The sequence below is a fragment of the Palaemon carinicauda genome, unplaced genomic scaffold (genome assembly GCF_036898095.1).
Source record: "Palaemon carinicauda isolate YSFRI2023 unplaced genomic scaffold, ASM3689809v2 scaffold47, whole genome shotgun sequence".
Classification (NCBI taxonomy): Eukaryota; Metazoa; Arthropoda; class Malacostraca; order Decapoda; family Palaemonidae; genus Palaemon; species Palaemon carinicauda.
The window spans coordinates 121,352-145,000 of NW_027171728.1; the positions used below are offsets into that span (position 1 = coordinate 121,352).

Consider the following 23,649-nt stretch of genomic DNA (forward strand, 5'->3'; position numbering starts at 1 on the left):
TTTTTGGAAACCTTATCCATGTAAATACAGAAACATATTCATACATATATGCAAATTCATAGATGTATACATACCCACATACATGCTTGCACACATATATAAACATGCATATACACATTTATACTCGTACAACCCTATCCCAATAAACATACGATTACATGCATACTGTATTTATACATGTTTGACATATCAATGCATATATATAAAACACAAACAAGTAGCAGCAAATCATATATGCTTATTTATGTATAGCAATTGCACATACATGGGAATGGTAGCTTAGATCCAAATGTTTAATTTCACAGAGGCATTTATTATCTGAGGTATTTTAATTTTTCAGCTAGAAAGTAGGTGTCACTCCAATCAGGTGTACTTTTAAGTCCCAGTAATTCATTTTTTATGAAGCTTGCTGATATCTGCTTATAACTGTTTCTATGTAAATGTTCAATCTGTAGGTGTATAAGACTATTCAAATTCGAGAATTGATAAACGAGAAATATTTAGACATGGTAGCACGATTTGAAACATGGTTAAATAACTTGGACAAGGCAAAGATCACTGAAATGACGCCCCCCCCCCCCACACACGCCTTCTTTTACATAAGAGAGGGTAAGTCTGGTGGGTGTGTCGTACTCATTATTCATAAAAGTTACTCAAATCTCAAAATGTTAAAAAGAACTACTGTACTTTCAAGAGTAAACCGAAGACTTTCTTATTCTTTGAGTCTTATAACAGTGACGATTTAACAGTAAATGAACAATATGTGATTTGAAACTTTGAATACTCTGAACGAACAAGGTAAAACGAAAGCGGAGGTCCTGTAGAGAGTGAGGTTCCCCTGCTGTACGGGAGCAGAAAAGCAGCTATCAAAGTAAAAGTAAGTAAAGTAAATGCATCAAATTTGTACAGTCCATCGCCTATTATTTAAATAGTTATCAAAACTTTCTTTTATAAGACCGGACTCTGATGTTTCTATGATGTTTCTTTCTCATAAGTTATTTGAATGAACCAATTTCTTTACAAATGACCAATTAGTTATGGGATTTTGATCTCTAACATGGACAAACATTGTATTGTTATCTTAAGCTTATATGACAATTTTCTTGTTGTTCAATTCTCTTTTTGAGGGGTTTACCTGTTTGACCAATATAAGATTTTTCACATGAATTACATGGGATATAATATACACAACCCTTGGACAAGACATGACAAGACAAGAATTTAGTCTATTAAATTTCTTATTCCTGATCTAGATATCGTTCAGGTAGTTCTTTATATATGTTGCATAAGATTATTCATAATGCTGACCATCCTTTGCATTCAGATCTTCCCAGACAGTACCATCCTATTTGTATTACTAAGTATCCAGTTAATTCCAATAGTCAGCCCTTCATTATAAGGCTCGATACTATGCAGTATTTTAAGTTTTATTCCAGCTGTGACCAAGTTGTGGAATGATCTTCCTAATCGGGTAATGGAATTGATAGAACTTCAAAGGTTCAAAACTTCCAGCAAATTTTTTTGTGTTGAACAAGCTGACGTAAGTTTCTTTTTATAGTTTTTATATGAAAGATGTGTTTTAATGTTGTTACTGTTCTTAAGATATTTTATTCTAATTATACAGTTTGTTGAGTGTAGTTGGAAAAGTGTATGGTAGAGTAATGATTAATAGGATTAAGGATAAAACAGAGAATGCAATCTTAGAAGTACAAGGTGGTCTTAGAAGAGGTAGGGGATGTATGAATCAGATTTTTACAGTTAGGCAGATATGCAAGAAATATTTAGCAAAAGATAAGGAGGTGTATGTTGCGTTTATGGATCTGGAGAAAGCGTATGATAGAGTTGACAGGGAAGCAATGTGGAATGTGATGAGGTTATATGGAGTTGGTGGAAGGTTGTTGCAAGCAGTGAAAAGTTTCTACAAAGGTAGTAAAGCATGTGTTAGGATAGGAAATGAAGTGAGTGATTGGTTTCCGGTGAGAGTGGGGATGAGACAGGGATGTGTGATGTTGCCGTGGTTGTTTAACTTGTATGTTGATGGAGTGGTGAGAGAGATGAATGCTCGAGTGCTTGGACGAGGATTAAAACTGGTAGACGAGAATGACCATGAATGGGAGGTAAATCAGTTGTTGTTTGCGGATGATACTGTACTGGTTGCAGACACAGAAGAGAAGCTTGGCCGATTAATGACAGAATTTGGAAGAGTGTGTGAGAGAAGGAAGTTGAGAGTTAATGTGGGTAAGAGTAAGGTTATGAGATGTACGAGAAGGGAAGGTGGTGCAAGGTTGAATGTCACGTTGAATGGAGAGTTACTTGAGTAGGTGGATCAGTTTAAGTACTTGGGGTCTGTTGTTGCAGCAAATGGTGGAGTGGAAGCAGATGTACGTCAGAGAGTGAATGAAGGTTGCAAAGTGTTGGGGGCAGTTAAGGGAGTAGTAAAAAATAGAGGGTTGGGCATGAATGTAAAGAGAGTTCTATATGAGAAAGTGATTGTACCAACTGTGATGTATGGATCGGAGTTGTGGGGAATGAAAGTGATGGAGAGACAGAAATTGAATGTGTTTGAGATGAAATGTGTAAGGAGTTTGGCTGGTGTATCTCGAGTAGATAGGGTTAGGAATGAAGTAGTGAGGGTGGGAATAGGTGTAAGAAATGATATAGCAGCTAGAGTGTACTGTATATGAATATGTTGAGGTGGTTTGGTTATGTTGAGAGAATGGAAAATGACTGTCTTCTAAAGAAGGTGATGGATGCAAGAGTTGATGGGAGAAGTACAAGAGGAAGGCCAAGGTTTGGGTGGATGGATGGAGTAAACAAAGCTTTGGGTGATAGGAGGATAGATGTGAGAGAGGCAAAAGAGCGTGCTAGAAATAGGAACGAATGGCGAGCAATTATAACGCAGTTCCGGTAGACCCTGCTGCTTCCTCCGGTCGCCTTGGATGATCGCGGAGGTAACAGCAGTAGGGGAATCAACGTTATGAAGCTTCATCTGTGGTGGATAACGGGGAAGGGTGGGCTGTGGCACCCAAGCAGTACCAGCCGAACTCGGTTGAGTCCCTCGTCAGGCTGGGAGGAGCATAGAGAGGAAAGGTCCCCTTTTTTCATTTGTTTCATGTCGGCTAACCCCCCAAAATTGGGGGGAAAGTGCCTTGATATATAGATAGATAGACCAACTTTATGGAAGTCATAATGGCCTTCCTTAGAGATGGGAATCTTTTCTGGATAACAGCAAATTTATTTGTTTTCTTTTTAGTCTACTTCTATTAGGATACTTACATCCTCAACTATTCTATTATAAAAATCTGCTTAAAACTCTGGTGCTCCGAGCAACCAGGACAAACAGACAAAATGGGGACTCGTCAAAAAGGTATAAAAAAAACTCTGACCTTTGGAAACTGAAGAAGCGGGAAAAACTAAAGAAACCAACCTGAAGTCTCAGGAGACGAGGAAGCCCTGAAGCGGAAGCCAGGGAAATGGAAAAAAAAAAAAAATCAAGGAAGGCATTTGGAAATCCCAGGCAGTCACCCATTCAAGGATTAACCAACCTAACGAAGGCAAAAAACGGCAAACACAAGTATTGAAAATTACCAACCCTTCCAAATGGATAAAGAGGTTTAAACGAAGGCAAGAGTAATTGCAAATGCAAGTATTGAAAATTACCAACCCTTCCAAACGGATAAAGAGGTTTAAACGAAGGCAGGAGTAATTGCAAATGCAAGTATTGAAAATTACCAACCCTTCCAAACGGGTAAAGAGGTTTAAATGAAGGCAAGAGTAATTGCAAGTGCAAGTATTGAAAATTACCAACCCTTCCAAACGGATAAAAGTTTAAATTAAGGCAAAAGAAATGGCAAATGCAAGTATTGAAAATTACCAACCCTTCTAAACGGATAAACAAGTTTAAATTAAGGCAAAAGAAACTGCAAACGCAAGTATTGAAAATTACCAACCCTTCCAAATGGATAGAGAAGTTTAAACAAAGGCAAAAGAAACTGCAAACGCAAGTATTGACGATTACCAACCCTTCCAAATGGATAGAGAAGTTTAAACAAAGGCAAAAGAAACTGCAAACGCAAGTATTGACGATTACCAACCCTTCCAAATGGATAGAGAAGTTTAAACAAAGGCAAAAGAAACTGCAAACGCAAGTATTGACGATTACCAACCCTTCCAAATGGATAGAGAAGTTTAAACAAAGGCAAAAGAAACTGCAAACGCAAGTATTGACGATTACCAACCCTTCCAAATGGATAGAGAAGTTTAAACAAAGGCAAAAGAAACTGCAAACGCAAGTATTGACGATTACCAACCCTTCCAAATGGATAGAGAAGTTTAAACAAAGGCAAAAGAAACTGCAAACGCAAGTATTGACGATTACCAACCCTTCCAAATGGATAGAGAAGTTTAAACAAAGGCAAAAGAAACTGCAAACGCAAGTATTGACGATTACCAACCCTTCCAAATGGATAGAGAAGTTTAAACAAAGGCAAAAGAAACTGCAAACGCAAGTATTGACGATTACCAACCCTTCCAAATGGATAGAGAAGTTTAAACAAAGGCAAAAGAAACTGCAAACGCAAGTATTGACGATTACCAACCCTTCCAAACGGATAGAGAAGTTTAAACAAAGGCAAAAGAAACTGCAAACGCAAGTATTGACGATTACCAACCCTTCCAAACGGATAGAGAAGTTTAAACAAAGGCAAAAGAAACTGCAAACGCAAGTATTGACGATTACCAACCCTTCCAAACGGATAGAGAAGTTTAAACAAAGGCAAAAGAAACTGCAAACGCAAGTATTGACGATTACCAACCCTTCCAAACGGATAGAGAAGTTTAAACAAAGGCAAAAGAAACTGCAAACGCAAGTATTGACGATTACCAACCCTTCCAAACGGATAGAGAAGTTTAAACAAAGGCAAAAGAAACTGCAAACGCAAGTATTGACGATTACCAACCCTTCCAAACGGATAGAGAAGTTTAAACAAAGGCAAAAGAAACTGCAAACGCAAGTATTGACGATTACCAACCCTTCCAAACGGATAGAGAAGTTTAAACAAAGGCAAAAGAAACTGCAAACGCAAGTATTGACGATTACCAACCCTTCCAAACGGATAGAGAAGTTTAAACAAAGGCAAAAGAAACTGCAAACGCAAGTATTGACGATTACCAACCCTTCCAAACGGATAGAGAAGTTTAAACAAAGGCAAAAGAAACTGCAAACGCAAGTATTGACGATTACCAACCCTTCCAAACGGATAGAGAAGTTTAAACAAAGGCAAAAGAAACTGCAAACGCAAGTATTGACGATTACCAACCCTTCCAAACGGATAGAGAAGTTTAAACAAAGGCAAAAGAAACTGCAAACGCAAGTATTGACGATTACCAACCCTTCCAAACGGATAGAGAAGTTTAAACAAAGGCAAAAGAAACTGCAAACGCAAGTATTGACGATTACCAACCCTTCCAAACGGATAGAGAAGTTTAAACAAAGGCAAAAGAAACTGCAAACGCAAGTATTGACGATTACCAACCCTTCCAAACGGATAGAGAAGTTTAAACAAAGGCAAAAGAAACTGCAAACGCAAGTATTGACGATTACCAACCCTTCCAAACGGATAGAGAAGTTTAAACAAAGGCAAAAGAAACTGCAAACGCAAGTATTGACGATTACCAACCCTTCCAAACGGATAGAGAAGTTTAAACAAAGGCAAAAGAAACTGCAAACGCAAGTATTGACGATTACCAACCCTTCCAAACGGATAGAGAAGTTTAAACAAAGGCAAAAGAAACTGCAAACGCAAGTATTGACGATTACCAACCCTTCCAAACGGATAGAGAAGTTTAAACAAAGGCAAAAGAAACTGCAAACGCAAGTATTGACGATTACCAACCCTTCCAAACGGATAGAGAAGTTTAAACAAAGGCAAAAGAAACTGCAAACGCAAGTATTGACGATTACCAACCCTTCCAAACGGATAGAGAAGTTTAAACAAAGGCAAAAGAAACTGCAAACGCAAGTATTGACGATTACCAACCCTTCCAAACGGATAGAGAAGTTTAAACAAAGGCAAAAGAAACTGCAAACGCAAGTATTGACGATTACCAACCCTTCCAAATGGATAGAGAAGTTTAAACAAAGGCAAAAGAAACTGCAAACGCAAGTATTGACGATTACCAACCCTTCCAAACGGATAAAGAAGTTTAAACAAAGGCAAAAGAAACTGCAAACGCAAGTATTGACGATTACCAACCCTTCCAAATGGATAGAGAAGTTTAAACAAAGGCAAAAGAAACTGCAAACGCAAGTATTGACGATTACCAACCCTTCCAAACGGATAAAGAAGTTTAAACAAAGGCAAAAGAAACTGCAAACGCAAGTATTGACGATTACCAACCCTTCCAAATGGATAAAGAAGTTTAAACAAAGGCAAAAGAAACTGCAAACGCAATTATTGACAATTACCAACCCTTCCAAACGGATAAAGTTAAAGTGCAAATTTTGAGACCAGAAACCGAAGAACCGAAGCCCAGATTACAAATTGCTGTACAAGAATTCAACACTAGGACTATACCCACGGGTTAGGTTACAGTGGATACAGTATTTGTATTTTGTTTGTTATGTTCCCCCCCCAAAAAAAAAAAAAAAAAAAAAAAAAAACCTTTTTCTCATTGTGAGTGAATATTATTACTCTTCAATCAGGCCTTATATCTCTGAAACTACTTATTTTTATAGTAAAGGTTGTATATGTCTGAAATGATAAATCAATATTTTAATTTCTCGCTGATAAAGAGTTTGCTATGGAAAATGGAGTTTTGTCCATTTTGTCTGAAATTTGAGGGAGCGAATAATAAATTATCCGATAAAAATTTTAACTACTGTATAACATAGGTTTTCGGTGTTGGACATTGAGATACTACATATAGAGAGTTGTGGAGTCCTTTGACTGGTCAGACAGTACTGTACTTCATTGGATCCTTCTCTCTGATTACGGTTCACTTTCCCTTGACCTACACATACACCGAATAGTCTGGCCCATTTACAGATTCTTCTCTTTCCCCATATACCTGACAACACTGAGATTACCAAACAATTCTTCTTCATCCAAGGGGTTAACTACTGCACTGTAATTGTTCAGTGTCTAATTTCATCTTGTTAAGGGTAAAAGAGACTCTTTAGTTTTGTTAAGCAGCTCTTCTAGGAGAAGGACACTCCAAAATAAAACCATTGTTCTCTAGTCATGGGTAGTGCCATAGCCTCTGTACCATGATCTTCCACTGTCTTGGGTTAGAGTTCTCTTGCTTGAGGGTACACTCGGGCAGTCTATTCTATCTAGTTTATCTTGTTTTGTTAAATTTTTTTAAAGTTTATATAGGAAATATTTATTTCAATGTTGTTACTGTTCTTGAAATATTTAATTTTTCCTTGTTTCCTTTCCTCACCGGGCTATTTTCCCTGTTGGGGCCCCTGGGCTTTATAGCATCCTGCTTTTCCAACTATGGTTGTATCTTAGCAAGTAATAATAATAATAATAATAATAATAATAATAATAATAATAATAATAATAATAATAATAATAATAATAATAATAATAATAATAATGTTATTGCCAAACCAAATTGGAAGATCTTTCCTTTCTGATAGAATTGATACCTAACATTCTAAACTAATTAAAACTAAAGATTTACGCTCTGAAATTATGGGATGTCTTGGTACTTCAGTTGTTTTAGAAAGACAAAGTAGCAGATAAGATTTAAATATAATCAAGGTAATTTATGATAATTAAAACTTACTAAATAGCCTTAATGTCTGTAATAATCATTATTTTTAGTCCATTGGTTCCCAAACTCTTAGTCCAGTCATGGTTCCCAAACTCTTAGTCCAGTCATGGTTCCCAAACTCTTAGCCCAGTCATGGTTCCCAAACTCTTAGTCCAGTCATGGTTCCCAAACTCTTAGTCCAGTCATGGTTCCCAAACTCTTAGTCCAGTCATGGTTCCCAAACTCTTAGTCCAGTCATGGTTCCCAAACTCTTAGTCCAGTCATGGTTCCCAAACTCTTAGTCCAGTCATGGTTCCCAAACTGGGGAGCGCGCCCCCCTAGGGGGACGTGAGGACGATACAAGGGGGTCGTGAAGTCACCTGCTCGAAATTACTTGTTTAATAGAATAATAAAATCATTCAAAGAACAAATATCTGTCATTACATACATGCAAAGTATAATTATAGCAGTCACCCCAACCCGTTTTCTATTAAGCTAGTTCTCTTTACACGTTAAAATTGCAACTCAATTTTGCCGATTTGCTAATGTTCAAACTTTTTTTTTTTCGCTCACTTTGAACCAAATGATTCGTTTTTAGTTACTGGAATGTACTATTATTTGTTTGAGTGGCTTTCATTATTAAAATGTAATACAAAGAGAAATCTGTTTTCCTGTATTTCTTCAAAGCCGTTTCCAATTTCTTCTGTCTCCGATGTCCACTGTGAGATCTTTCTCCTCCATACCTGGAATATAATTAAATCACAAACCTAATTAAGACAGCATTATGAGTAATATTTGAAGGGGGGGGGGGTTGAAACCCCCTCCCAGTAAGTGACAACTGACAAGGGGTCACAGAGGAAGATCGAGTTCCCTGCATACTACTGCTAGAGAGTTATGGGGTTCTGGGACTGGCCAGACAGTACTATATTGTCTTTCTGGTTACGATTCATTTTCCCTTTGCCTTCACATATACCGAATAGTCTAGCCTATTCTTTACAGATTCTCCTCTGACCTCATACACCTGACAACACTGAGATTACCAAACAAATCTTCTCCACCCAAGGGGTTAACTACTGTAATTTATTCAGTAGCCACTTTCCTCTTGGTAAGGCTAGAAAAGAGACTTTAGCTATGGTAAGCAACTCTTCTAGGAGAAGGACACTTCAAAATCAAACCATTGTTCTCTAGCCTTGGGTAGTGCCATATCCCTCCCATTAAGTGACAAGGAGGACCCAATCCCATACCAGTAGGTTAGGTTAGGGGAGTGAGATATATCACATTTGAGCCAAAAGCTCAGCACTAGTGACTAGGAGGCCAATCAAGCTTTGTGTGCAACAAGGAGGGGGAAACATTACAGTTGAAGTATGAAGAAAACATTAAGGAAATACAGTATGAAGGAACAGAGGTAGGCCTATATGATTTGGTAAAATTATAGAATGGTGCAATAAACTTTGTAGAAAATAAGACTTACACTGTATTGTATTTTGTGGTGCTCTAAACAATCTTTTTATAATGATTTTTAGAGGAAATCTTTAGTTTATGAGTTATAGTGGGTCGACTACCATAACTGAAAATCCATGACTCTACCATAGGTATTGCCATCAATACCGCTCGAAGCCTCTTAAAGTATATACAGTGTACCATTCTTATTGTATATTTAAATTAACCTTTTTAAACTTTGTTTCTGCCGGTGTGACGGTCTGAACCATCCCCCGGTCTCAGAATTCTCCTTGATAATCTGCGCATGCACGAACATTACCGTTTGCCAGTGCATACGAGGTTGATGTTTTATTTTCTTGTAATGTTAGCGTGCGCAGCTCAACATTACCGCTTGCCGGTACATACGAGCTTGATGTTTTATTTTCATGCGAGCGAAGCGAGCTAATAGCGGAAAAAAACCATTATACAATGTCAAGGAGAATTCTGAGACCGGGGGATCGTTCAGACCGTCACACTGGTCATCATCATACAGAACCAGACATTGTAATAAAAAAGAATAGTTGACGTAATTAAATCCCAGAAATAGTAATGAAATTATAAAGACACTGAAGGACTTTCAGATGCATAGAAAATGTGACTTCAATGATTCAATCCCAATTTTCCATGGAGCCGTTCATAGCCGTGTTCATGGTATAGTTCTACCGAAACACCTGTACTTAGTTGAGAGTACTTTAATGTATGTTGGTACGCCAAATTAACACTAATTTACTGTTGTTATTTCTGCCGTAGCTCGCTTCGCTCGTAATTTAGCATTATCTCATTGTTACTATGTTCTGGGAAACGGAACATGTTTCGCTACAAGCAATACAGTTGAATAGTTCATTATTTTAATTATCTAATTAATCAGTTTATATTAGTTTTTGATTGGCCTTTAACATTATTTCACTGCTACTTTGTTCAAGCATGTGCTGCAAACGCATCCTAAACCCTAGTGGACTCAATCGCCATGTTCCTGTCTTCAATGCTATCCGCTTCAGTTACCCCCGCTAAACTATCCTTCCCCTACACTGATGACAATCCCCAGATACTTCAGTAATCCCCCCCACTCATGGGTAAGCCTCCATTGAAGCTAATGGTCGTCACCAAATACTGAACTTTTAGCACACAGTATCTGGTGCATTAAATGGATATCACAATGTGACAATTCATGAAGAGGATTACCATTTAACCACATTAATCATATCATGGGGCAGATATCACTACAAGACAGACAAGGATATTTTGCATCTGGTGATGGCTGCACCAAGCGATATGAAGACATTTTTGGGCTCAAGGCATGTCGTCCTGTTGGAAGGTTCCTTCAGTAGCTTCCTAAGGGTATGTATGACTACAGTAGATATTCCCAGAGAATTAAACTAAAGGTTTCACAGAATTCTAACTTCTGGCGTGAGTACCCATAAGGTTTCCCTTTAGGATATCGTATAACAACAGGGGACGTATGCTTGACACGCCACATAGCTATGTGCACCCCACATAGCGTTTATGCCGTGTTAATCATGAGGCCCTTGTTTTCAAACTGAAACAGTTGGGAGTGGGTGGGTCGTTTCTTAGCATTATTATTGATTTTTTAAGTAATAGATCTCAAAGAGTTGTTGTTGATGGGCACCATAGTGATTATAGGAATGTGATATCCGGTGTTCCACAGGGTAGTGTTCTTGCCCTTTACTTTTTATACTATATACACATGACATGTGGTTTGGCCTAGAAAACAAGCTTGTTGCATATGCAGATGATGCTACTCTCTTTGCATCAATTCCATCCCCTGAATGTAGATCTAGGGTTGGTGAATCCCTCAATAGAGATTTAGCTAGAATTAGTGCATGGTGCAAATTATGGGGTATGAAGTTGAATCCTAACAAAACTCAAAGTATGATTGTAAGTAGGTCAAGGACGGTGGTTCCTCAACATCCGGATCTCAGTATTGATAATGTTTCTTTAAATATGTATGACTCTTTCAAAATTTTAGGTGTGATTCTCGACAGTAAATTTACTTTTGAGAAACATATAAGGTCTGCGTCTTCTTCAATTTCACAAAAAATAGGCTTATTGAGAAAGTCTTTCAAGATTTTCGGTGATCAATCTATTCTGAAGAAGTGTTTTAATTCTTTCATTCTACCTTGTTTTGAGTATGGTCTTCAGCCGCTGATTCTCATCTTAATTTGTTGGACAGAAACTTACGGTCTATTAAATTTCTTATTCCTGATCTAGATATTAATCTCTGGCACCGTCGTTCAATTAGTTCATTATGCATGTTGCATAAGATTTTTCACAACTCTGACCATCCTTTACATTCAGATCTCCCTGGACAATTCTATCCTGTTCGTAATACTAGGCAGGCAGTTAATTCTAATAGCCAGGCCTTCTCCATCACGAGGCTCAATACTACGCAGTACTCTAGAAGTTTTATTCCAGCTGTGACCAAGTTGTGGAATGATCTTCCTAATCGGGTGGTTGAATCAGTAGAACTTCAAAAGTTCAAAGTTGGAGCAAATGCTTTTTTGTTGACCAGGCGGACATAGTCTTTTTATAGTTTATTTATGACATGTTTGTTTTTGATGTTGTTGATAGTTTATTATATGACATGTCTGTTTTGACGTTGTTTCTTATTTTAGAATGATTTATTGTTAATTTGTTCTCTTCATTTATTTATTTCCTTATTTCCTTTCCTCACAGGGCTATTTTTCCCTGTTGGAGCCCCTAGGCTTATAGCATCTTGCTTTTCCAACTAGGGTTGTAGCTTGGATAGTAATAATAATAATAATGATAATAGTGGCAAGTTATGGGAGGAGCCTTAACAAAGTTCTCCTCCTCCGTTACTGTTCTGGTACTCGGCGACGTCAACATCCGGCCGCCATGTTGGCCGCCATCTTGGATGACGCCGCCGGAGCGCGCCATTGTCATTCCTTCTTACGTAGCGTATATGACCAGGTGCCTTTTCCCAGTTGTTCGCTAAGTAATTTATCATGTCGCAATCTTCTGGAAAGTTGAGTACCATATTCTTGTATTGTATAAATAAGCTCTAGCCGTAAAGTAACGCCTTTTTATCTTAAAATACCGTGTTTTGTGGCAGAGCTGTGCCTTGACCGGAGGCGTCATGTCGGACGCTGTTGTTCGCCTCGCATGCTTTATTTAGTTAGCCAGAACAACCCTACCCAGTCTTATAACTAATTATCAGCATTAGTTATTTAGTCTTCATTGCTAGGAATTAGTTATATTATGCCGATAGTATCTTTTTTCGGCGAGCATAGGTAGCCGATCGTAGGCTAGGGTTCTAGCCTAGCCCCTAGACTTGATAGCCTGGGTGGTTTTAGTTTACTCTCATGCATGATATAATAAGTGTTCCTAGTTTATTTTATGGAATGGAGATTTTAGGCATTTATACATATAAGATTCAGTGATTGTTCATATGTATTCGCCTTCGAGGAAGTGTACTAAGGGTTTCGGTGATCTTGGTAGTCGACTCCCGTGCCCCTCACCTAACTTAGGGCCGTGTATACTTCCTATCCTCCCCAGTTACCTTACCTAAGGTATCTCCTCCCTCTGAGGTAGCCTAGGCTACATCCTAGCCCTCCTTTCCTCGAATCGTATTCGAGTAAGGTTAGGCTAGGATTTTCTTTCCCCACTCCTGGCCATAGCACATGAGCTTTGAGTTTGGGACAGAACCTCAGAGTACTTGTCGTTCGCCCCCAGCTCCCCCTCTAGGTGATTGAACTCTCCTTTTGGGGCCTTGTTGGTTGGCGAAGGTGGAAGGGCTCGGCCTTTTCCCCTAGTCCACACTTGGTAGGGTTTCGACCCTTTCCTCCCTGAGGCCTAGCGACCTGTCCTACACCTGCCTTCCCTGGTTCGGGACTCGCTTCCCTAGCCTAGGTTAGGCAGGCCAGGGGATTCTGTTTCATTATAGTTTAGGACAGTACACTGATGCATTAAATGGATATCACAATGTGACAATCCATGAAGAGGATTACCATTTAACCACATTAATCATATCATGGGGCAGATATAACTACAAGGCAGACAAGGATATTTTGCATCTGGTGATGGCTGCACCAAGCGATATGAAGACATTTTTTACCATAATCCCAACAAAAGCAAATACAGTCAGTCCTCCTTATTCACGGGGGTTAGGTAACAGAATGAGGCACGGGAATCCGGGAATACTTGCTGCCCTAGGATGTGTTAACTCCTAATCTACAAACTCACTGTCCATTGCCTATGCGTGGTCAACTAATGCACTAAGTAATCCACTGTACTGCCTAATATTGTTTTTACCACAGTGTAAATATTGTGTTAATGAATGAACACATTTCAGTAAGTGTATAGTACATATAAATACGTGTACTACATATAGGGTAAGACTAGGGTACACATAACACAAGTCATCGCGACTAATATATGCACATAATACGTACAGTAGCAAAAAAACATTGTTGTTTTGATTTTAACCAGCACCCCTCACAGATACTGTAGTGTATATTACTGTTATACATGTACAGTACTATCACTATAGTACAGCTTAATTAGCTGTTTAGCACATGGCGACTCGCACCCTTGAAACTCACCATACACGTACCCTATACCTACAGTACATTACTACTGTAAAGTATAATGTTTTGTATATACTGTGCAGTAGTTGATATAACAATAACATTATAGTATTACACTTTGAATACACTGATATAATAAAAATTAAAAGAAAAAGTATCAGTAAAGCATCACTAACCGTTTCCGTACGAAGCTCTACGCAGTAAATCTGAAGCATGATGCAACTCTTTGAGCCATCAACTGTTTGACACATGGAGTAGCGCAATATACGTATCACATTTTAATTTCTATAATAGAATCCCTTGAAGCACACTAGATATGTACTGTACAGGCTTTTTACATTACTTTTTTACATCACAACATAATTCTGCACAAAAAGGACTGAAGCGGGAAATGCACATGCAAGGAGAGACAATGCAACACTAAGGCCTAGTGAGTAAGAGATGGGCTGTCGTGTTGTATAGAGAGGGAACTGTGGCGAAGCATGCCAAGTGCAAGGGAGTTCAGTCGTTTGAAATTGTCGAGGCGTGAGAGTACTTATCACGAAATGACAAATACAGGATATTTTTATTTCATAAGTTATACGGTTCTCCGTATCGCAAATGACCGAACTCACGAAGATGGAACCCGCGAATATCAAGAGCTGACTGTATATAGACAAGGCACTTTGGCCTAATTCACTGGAAGAGGACTTTTCCTTAAGTTGTGTTTGGGTAGGATTGAGAGAATCTGCAACTTTTGAAATAACAGTTAACTGTCTACAACCTTCTGACAAGTATCTGAAGGTCCTGTTGACCTCTCTACTAATGAAGAACATCGCAGATGTACTTGTAATCCATGTTGAAAGCTTGTGAAGTTGACAAGTCCAAATCAGAGGTACACATAATTGATTGATTGATTGATTTGTCAGAAAACCTCAGGTATGAGAGACAGACCATAGTCGAGTGATGCTTTATTTCTGAGATGGGCCGAATACATTGACCTGTGCGGACGGAATTATAGTAACCCACTGGGCAGGTGACTGACCGACCACGAACAGGAGAGGAATGAGGGGCATTTGTGTTTTCTTACATTGGCTTCATGATTAATATAAAACCATACATAGAAATGAGGGGCAGATGATTTTGCGCCTAAATGCATAAACAATATTGACAGGGTATTTACACAGAATATACAATGATCAAAAGAGCGTTACAAGCGTTGTAGGACATTGTCCTTGTAGCTACTCCCCCCCCCCCCCCCCCCCCCGCCAAGACAGTTATTATAAAGGGAACATTTCTAATGATTGTATGAAAGGAAATAAATGGATGAACATAAATATGCGTTTAATCCCTGTAGCGAGACAGGGGTTGCAAGCGGCCCCTTCATTGGGACACTAGGACTGGAGGGTCATTATCCTCGATACGCGGTTGCAGGACGCCGCTCTGGTGGGGAGAACCAAGGAGTATGACAGCTGGTTTTAGTTTCTTTGAACCGTGTTTGGTCGGGCTTCCTGCGTCTTCTATTTGTTTATTCGGGGAGGCACTCGTGGGTACTGCCCTTGCTGCTAGTGCATGTTAACGTCGCTTTCTGTATGAGTAGGCTTTAATCTATCTATGGTCAGCCAGACTTCTGCTCCATGGACCATGATTTTAAATGCCTTCTTCGTCCTTTCCAGTACACGATAGGGTCCTTTGGAAGGACGTGAGAGTGGGGGCGGTGACCATCCGGTTTGATGAAGACGTAGGGACAGGTATCCAGCGAGGCAGGCCTGAAGTACTTTGTCCTGTCAGCATATGGTTTGTGGTAGGGCATAAATTTTCCTGCCCTTTCCTGTAGCTGGGCAAGGCTGACATCTTCGATGTCTGGATTGGAGGGGAAAAACTTGCCAGGGACCACGAGCGTCTCCCCATAGACTTTTTCTGCTGAAAAGGCGTCGCCGTTTGCTTTTGGTTCCGCTCGAAGACCGAGGAAGTCCCAGGGATGTTGCTTAACCTAATGCTCGTCTGTGCATCGGGCCATTAAGGCCGCCTTCAGGGACCAATGGCTTCTTTCAACCATGCCGTTAGCTGCACGGTTGTAGGCCAGCATGCTGTGCAGGTTGGTCCCCATCAGGTGGACGAGGGACGCCCACAGGTCCGAGATGAAAGCGGGACCTCTGTCGGTCGTCATGTCGTCCGGGACCCTGAAACGGCTGACCCAGCTGGAGAGAAGGGCCTGGGCGCAGGCATCCGACGATGCTTCAGTTATGGAAGTCACATCTGGCCACTTCGTCGAACGGTCGATGATTGTGAAGAGGTACCTGGCCTCATCCGAGGGTGGTAAGGGCCCCACGATGTCGACTTGGATGTGTCTGAACCGTTGTTTGTGTTGAGGGAAACTGCCGACTCCTGACTCGGTGTGACGGCTGACCTTGTGGTTTGAAAGGCCGTGCATGCACATGCCAACTCGCGTGCATCCTTCCTGATCCCTGGCCACACGAACTTGTTGGTCATCAGCTTGATGGTAGTCCTTGATGAGGGGTGCGAGAGGCTATGGATGACGTAGAATACCAGCCTTCATCTCGACGATGAAATGAAAGGTCGAGGGCAGCCTGTGCTGGTATCGCAGATCAGATTGGGGCTGTTGGGATGTAACTTGACATTCTCCCACTGAAGGGAGGTGGAGGAGGATCTTGTGTCTGCTGTGACAGAGTCGGCTGTGTTCCTGGGCGATGTCCTCGTAGTTCACCCCGATGTGGATGGAGTTGAGGCTGATTCTTGACAGAGCATCGGCCACCGGGTTCTTTCTTCCCGGGACGTAGCTGATAGTGCACCCGAACTTGGAGATGGCCGCCAGGTGTCGTTGCTGTCAGGCGGACCATGCGTCCCCACGCTTGGTGACCGCGTGGGCCAGAGGCTGGATGGTGAATGATGTTACCGCCAGCAATTGATTGAAGTGCCTAACAGCGAGGTACACTGCCAGAAGCTCGCGGTCGGAAGTGTTGTAGCAAGTCTGGGGTGGTGTTATTGTCCTGCTGAAGAAGGCGTGTGGTTGGGGCACGTCGTTCATCACCTGCTCCAGGATGGCGCCACATGCGATGTTACTGGCATCTGTAGTTAACCTCAGGGGGGGGGGCCGGGTCCCTGGTAGGCCAGGGTTGTGACCTCGCAGAGGGGTCACCAGATGGACTTCTAATCTGGACTTGTCAACCTCACAAGCTCTCAACATGGATTACAAACTACCCTTCCAAGAAATCCTTAGACCTGGAACCATCTTCAGTTAAATTCAATCAAATGGGATGAACTACCGGACATTGAAATGGTCAAAGCTAGTGAGGCTGAAGACGGGGTCTGTCTTTCGACTGCAAGAGTGACGGGCTGCCAACGCAAAAGCCCGTGTTCAGCAACAAGGGCTGGGCAATCTAAGAAGAAGAAGAAGACTTCAAGAGATCAACATATATGATACATGTCTTGTTATACACAGGCTGATCCAAAATGACTATTATTATTATCTGTCACTGTTCTGGTACAAACCCATTCTGTTGTCCAGACGACTCTTTGTAGGCAACCAATTCGTATAACAATGCTATTTCATTATATAAATAATTTATGAAAGGAACACAATGAACTTTGCGTCTATTATCACATTAGCTATCAATAACTTACACAATGTAATTTGTACCGGGAAATATTGGTCAAGTCGCCCTAATTGTGAACCACCACTATGGCATTTATATAAAATTCCTAATAAAAGATTCGTGCAATACTCAAGACGTTGCATTTAAAATTCGTGTTTAACAATAAATTAAATTTGTGTATTACCTCTTGGTTAAAGTTTCCTTGTATACTGCATTATAGCAGTTGGTTATAACTTAGTTTGATAACTGAAGTCAGGAATAAACCCTTGTTGCATGTGATTGTGGTAATCTAAGAGAGTAAAACTTGCTGCTTAATGTCAAAGGAAGACAACTAGATCCAATCAAAACGGATATACCGTAGATTTTGCTGGATAGAAGAAACAACCATTGTTTTCTAGTCTTGGGAGGTGCCATAGCCTTTATACCATGGTCTTCCTCTGTCTTGGGGTGGAGTTCTCGTGCTCGAGGGTACATACACGCAGACCATTTTAATGTATGTAGCTTTTTCTTGAATTTTTAAATATATATATATATATATATATATATATATATATATATATATATATATATATATATATATATATATATATATATATATATATATATATATATATATATATATATATATATATATATATATATATATATATATATATATATATTATATATATATATATATATATATATATATATTAAAGGTTAAATTTTAATGTTACTGTTCGTGAAACAATTGATTTTTGTTCATTGTTTCTCTTAAAGTTTATTTATTTCTTTATTTCCCGTGTTCACTCGGCTATTTTCCCTGTTGGAGTCCATGGGCTTATAGCATCCTGCTTTTCCAACTAGGGCTATAACTTAGCCAGTAATAATGATATAAACTGGGATATCTTCGCACTCTCCAAGAGAGATTAGTTCACCAAACGTTCAGCTGGGCTCCACAAGGCACTAGGAGAGTTGGAAGATCCAGGCGTACATGGTTGAGGACTATGAAGCGCGAAATTGGAAATGATGAATGGAGAAGTATTGAATTCAAATCTTAAGATAGACACGACTGACTGGCGAAATATAACCGAGACCCTTTGCGTCCATAGGCGTAGGATGAGATGATGAACGGAGAAGTGTTGATTTAAAAGCTCAAGATAGAGACGACTGGCGAAATCTAACCGAGGCCCTTTGCGTCAATAGGCGTAGGAGGATATGATGAATGGAGAAGTATTGATTTAAAAGCCCAAGATAGAGACGACTGGCGAAATCTAACCGAGGCCCTTTGCGTCCATAGGCGTAGGATGAGATGATGAATGGAGAAGTGTTGATTTAAAAGCTCAAGATAGAGACGACTGGCGAAATCTAACCGAGGCCCTTTGCGTCAATAGGCGTAGGAGGATATGATGAATGGAGAAGTATTGATTTAAAAGCCCAAGATAGAGACGACTGGCGAAATCTAACCGAGGCCCTTTGCGTCCATAGGCGTAGGATGAGATGATGAATGGAGAAGTGTTGATTTAAAAGCTCAAGATAGAGACGACTGGCGAAATCTAACCGAGGCCCTTTGCGTCAATAGGCGTAGGAGGATATGATGAATGGAGAAGTATTGATTTAAAAGCCCAAGATAGAGACGACTGGCGAAATCTAACCGAGACCCTTTGCGTCCATAGGCGTAGGATGAGATGATGAACGGAGAAGTGTTGATTTAAAAGCTCAAGATAGAGACGACTGGCGAAATCTAACCGAGGCCCTTTGCGTCAATAGGCGTAGGAGGATATGATGAATGGAGAAGTATTGATTTAAAAGCCCAAGATAGAGACGACTGGCGAAATCTAACCGAGGCCCTTTGCGTCCATAGGCGTAGGATGAGATGATGAATGGAGAAGTGTTGATTTAAAAGCTCAAGATAGAGACGACTGGTGAAATCTAACCGAGGCCCTTTGCGTCCATAGGCGTAGGATGAGATGATGATGATTGCTTAACACCAGAAGAAAAATATATTTATGCAAAATGTTCTGTAATTTTACTGCAAAATTAATTTTTGTATAAGCAAGAAAGTAGGGCTTGGCTTGGTAAGGATAGGGAATGGGGGATATAGTCCGAAGGCAGGAACTCGGGATGGGAAGGAGTAAGAAAAAAGGGGGAAAAAGAAGTATAGGAGGAGAGTAAAAGAGAGAGGCAGACCCTCTTGCAATGTTAGGTAGAATAAGGTAGAGTGGATAGGAAAGGAAAGGAAGGGTTTTTTGGTTCACGCATCTAGCCCTGCTGCAATAAGGATGTTAAATGGCCCCCTTCGAAGACAAAAATGGTATGATGGGAAATTATTTATGAGTAGAAAGTGGGGAAAAAAATCATGATTTAGCGAGGCACGTCACCATAGCTATATGGAAAGCGATTGTAGGGGTTTCAGCTGATAGCATTTGTAATTAATCATAAAGATATATTTCTTCAAACAGAAATATTAGTTTTTATTAAAAAATATTTACATTTTGAATGTTTTATTAAATTACCGTAATAATGAAAATAAAATAATTTTATACCATAAAACTTTTGTTCATGGAGCAGCTCTTGCTTCAAAATAGACTCTACCTTTAAGGGTTATGTATTAGCCAATACTCTCTATCTGACTGTATAGACGTTAAATACACCATTTTTGGAAAATTGTTTCCAATAGATATAACTCATCCAATTTGCAAAGTAACTGAACGTGTAAAATTCAGTGACAAGTGTCAATATCATCAGACATTTCTCAATGGCTATTGGCTAATCAACCTTTATTACAAGTATGTATTATTTTGCAACATATCCTGTTGTTAATAGTTTATATATGACATATCTCTTTTGACATTACTTTTTTTTAGAATGATTTATTGTTAATTTGTTCTCTTCAGTTATTTATTTCCTTTCCTTACTGGGTTATTTTTCCCTATTGGAGCCCCTGGGCTTATAGCATCTTGCTTTTCCAATTAGGGTTGTAGCCTGGATAGTAATAATAATGATATCGTTTCATAGTGTATTTCAATAATTTAATCCGGAACTATACATCAGGCTCAGTGAATCAGATTATGTCTTTTTATTTAATTCCCAATTAATTTATTTTTGAAGTGAAATTTGAACTGATGTCGAAATATAATTCAGTTTCTTAGTATTATTTTTTGGAAAGTGAGTAACGAGGATTACAATATTAAAATTTAATAGTTTGATTAAAGCAAATTTATTTAGATATTAATTTACCGAGACTCTTTACTTTAATATGCGTGTAAGGACACCGCTCCCTTCGTCGTCCAGAAAATCGACAAACTACTTATTTATTTAAATTCTCTCTTCGCCACACTGTGGTGTCCTATGTATATATACTGTATTCCGCTCTACCAGAGCTACATTTTGATATATGTATCGTTTCATGACATGTTTTTGTTAACCCATAATTCATATATTTGTAAGTGTAAGAAAACACATATATTTTGGCGGGCACTTCAATCTGACTTGGCGCCAATGTAATCCTACTTTTCCGTCCGCACCTTGTTATGTATTTCCGTGCGCATTCAAATAAAGTATCAGTTGATCTTGGTGACGCTTGTCTCACTGTCCTTACAACTGGTGACCCCGGAGTGACTGCTTGGAAGGCAGCTATGCTAACCACTATACCACCATCGCGGCCGCAGTTAACCATAACAAGATTGGTTTCTGTATCCTTGATACCATTTCCAACCGTAGACTCATGGTGGACACCGGCGCAATGCAGTCAACATTCCCTCCTTCGAAGTCCGACCTAGACCGTGGTCCCGACAAAAACGCTCCCTCACTCATCGCCGCCAACGGATCTCCCATACGGTGCTATGGAATCAAGACCCTCAAGATATCTATCATGGGCCGTTCGTATTCTTGGCCCTTCGCTATCGCCGACGTCAATCGCCCCCTCCTCGGTGCGGATTTCCTCGCCCACCATGGACTCCTCGTCGATGTCGCTAACAGACGTCTCATCGACACGGGGACCTGCCAGTCTCGCGCCCTAGAACATGGCCCTGCAACAATGTCCGTATCCGCCGTAACAACGCACCCCTACGCCGACCTCCTACGAGAGTTTCCCGAGGTTTTCAAGTCCGAGCTCCGACACTCGCCAGGTTCCCCGTCCAAGCATGGCATCTACCACCACATCACAACGACAGGACCTCCCACTCACGCCAAATTCCGCCGCCTCCCACCTCAGAAACTGAAGGATGCCAAACGCGCCTTCGAGGACATGGAACGCATGGGTATCTGTAAGAAAGCATCGAGCCCCTGGGCATCACCCCTGCACATGGTTAAAAAGCCGGACGGGTCCTGGAGACCTTGCGGCGACTACAGGCGCCTCAACCTCATCACAACGCCTGATCACTACCCACTGCCCAACATGCAGGACCTAACGAACGCGTTGCACGGCGCAAAGTTTTTCACCAAGATGGACCTTCTCAAGTCTTACTTCCAGGTCCCCGTATTCCCGGAAGATATCCCGAAAACTGCCATTGTAACGCCGTTCGGATCCTACACCTTCGCATACTCAACCTTCGGTCTACGCAACGCCGGGGCAACCTTCCAACGACTTATGGATAGCATTCTGGGTGACCTACCTTTCTGCGTCTGCTACGTCGACGACATCCTGATATTCTCGAAAACCAAGGAGGAACACCGGGGACACGTCCGCACCGTCCTAAAGCGCCTACAGGAGAACGGCCTAGTCGTACACTTCGACAAATGTACGTTCGGTGCGGAGGGAGTGGATTTCCTTGGTCACCGTGTATCCTCGCGCGGGATAAAACCCATGACAACCAAAGTCGACGCCATCAGGAAGTTCCCAATACCTACGACCATTCGCCAACTTCAGGAGTTCTTGGGAATGGTCAATTACTACAGGCGCTTCATCCCCAACATCGCACAAACCCTGTCACCCCTCGACGACGTCCTGAAAGGAAAAGCAAAAAAACTCGAGTGGGGCTTGCCCCAGCAACAGGCATTCGCTCGGACGAAGGATGCCCTTGCGAATGCCACCACCCTGGCTCATTTCGACGACAACGCGTCCCTGCGACTAACGACCGACGCCAGCAACGTCGCCTGCGGGGCTGTGCTTGAGCAACTCGTCGATGGTTCTCCTCGACCGCTGGCATTCTTCAGCAAGAAATTGAAACCCGCCGAAACAAGATACAGCACCTTCGATAGAGAACTCCTCGCCGTCTACCTCGCCGTCCGCCACTTCAGGCACATCTTGGAGGGTACCCCCTTCACGATTGCAACGGATCATCAACCCCTCGTCCACGCCTTCACGAAATCAACGGACGCATGGTCATCGCGACAACAATGTCATCTCGCATCAATCGCCGAATTCGGGTGCACCATACGTTACGTCCCAGGAAAGAAAAACCCAGTCGCGGACGCCCTTTCAAGGATTGAAATTGACGCGATCCACCTGGGAATCGACTACGCCAATCTCGCAACCGAACAACGCACCGACCGAGAAGCACAGGTTCACCTGACGGAGCCATCCGCGCTCGAGATAAGTGCGGTTCCCCTCGGACCAGCAGGAGTAACTATGCTTTGCGACACCAGCACGGGCCGCCCTCGTCCTTGGGTACCAGCCTCCTGCAGAAGGAAAATATTCGATATCATCCACGGACTTTCGCACCCCTCAGGACGCACCACCGCTCGCCTTCTGTCTGAAAAGTTTGTCTGGCCAGGGATAAAAAAGGACGCCCGGGAATGGGCGAGGTCATGCATCAACTGCCAGTCAAGCAAGGTCAGCCGTCACACCGAATCGGGGGTGGGCGATTTTCCCCAGCCAAAAAGACGTTTCGGACATATACACATCGACGTCGTGGGACCATTGCCCCCTTCTGGATCCGCTCGCTACCTACTTACGATCATCGATCGCTCCACGAGGTGGTTGGAGGCATCGCCGATGACCGAAGCTACGACTCAAGCATGTGCCGAAGCCCTCCTGTCAAGCTGGGTGAGCAGGTTTGGCGTTCCCGACGACATCACGACTGACAGAGGCCCCGCTTTCCTCTCAAAAATATGGCTGGCTTTGGCGAACCTGATGGGGACGACGCTCCACAGCACCACGGCATACAACCCCGCGGCAAACGGCATGGTCGAACGAACGCACCGCGCCCTCAAGGCGTCCCTGATGGCGAGCTGCACCGACGGGGACTGGAAATCACGACTTCCTTGGGTACTCCTCGGCCTTCGCACCGCCCCTCGCGCAGACGGCGAACCTTCGCCCTCCGAAA

General features: G+C 41.4%; 1 protein-coding gene across 1 annotated transcript; it reads left to right on the forward strand.

Moving 5' to 3' along the window:
* The first annotated feature begins 3,854 nt into the window (after positions 1–3,854).
* LOC137636962 (putative autophagy-related protein 11) lies at positions 3,855–6,506 on the forward strand. The gene has a single exon (XM_068369287.1). The coding sequence runs from the start codon at positions 3,855–3,857 to the stop codon at positions 6,504–6,506; it is 2,652 nt and encodes an 883-aa protein (XP_068225388.1).
* Positions 6,507–23,649: the final 17,143 nt, after the last annotated feature.

What these genes read in the sequence shown, in the direction of transcription:
- LOC137636962 (XM_068369287.1), top strand. Translation starts at nt 3,855, where the DNA reads ATGCAAGTATTGAAAATTACCAACCCTTCTAAACGGATAAACAAGTTT.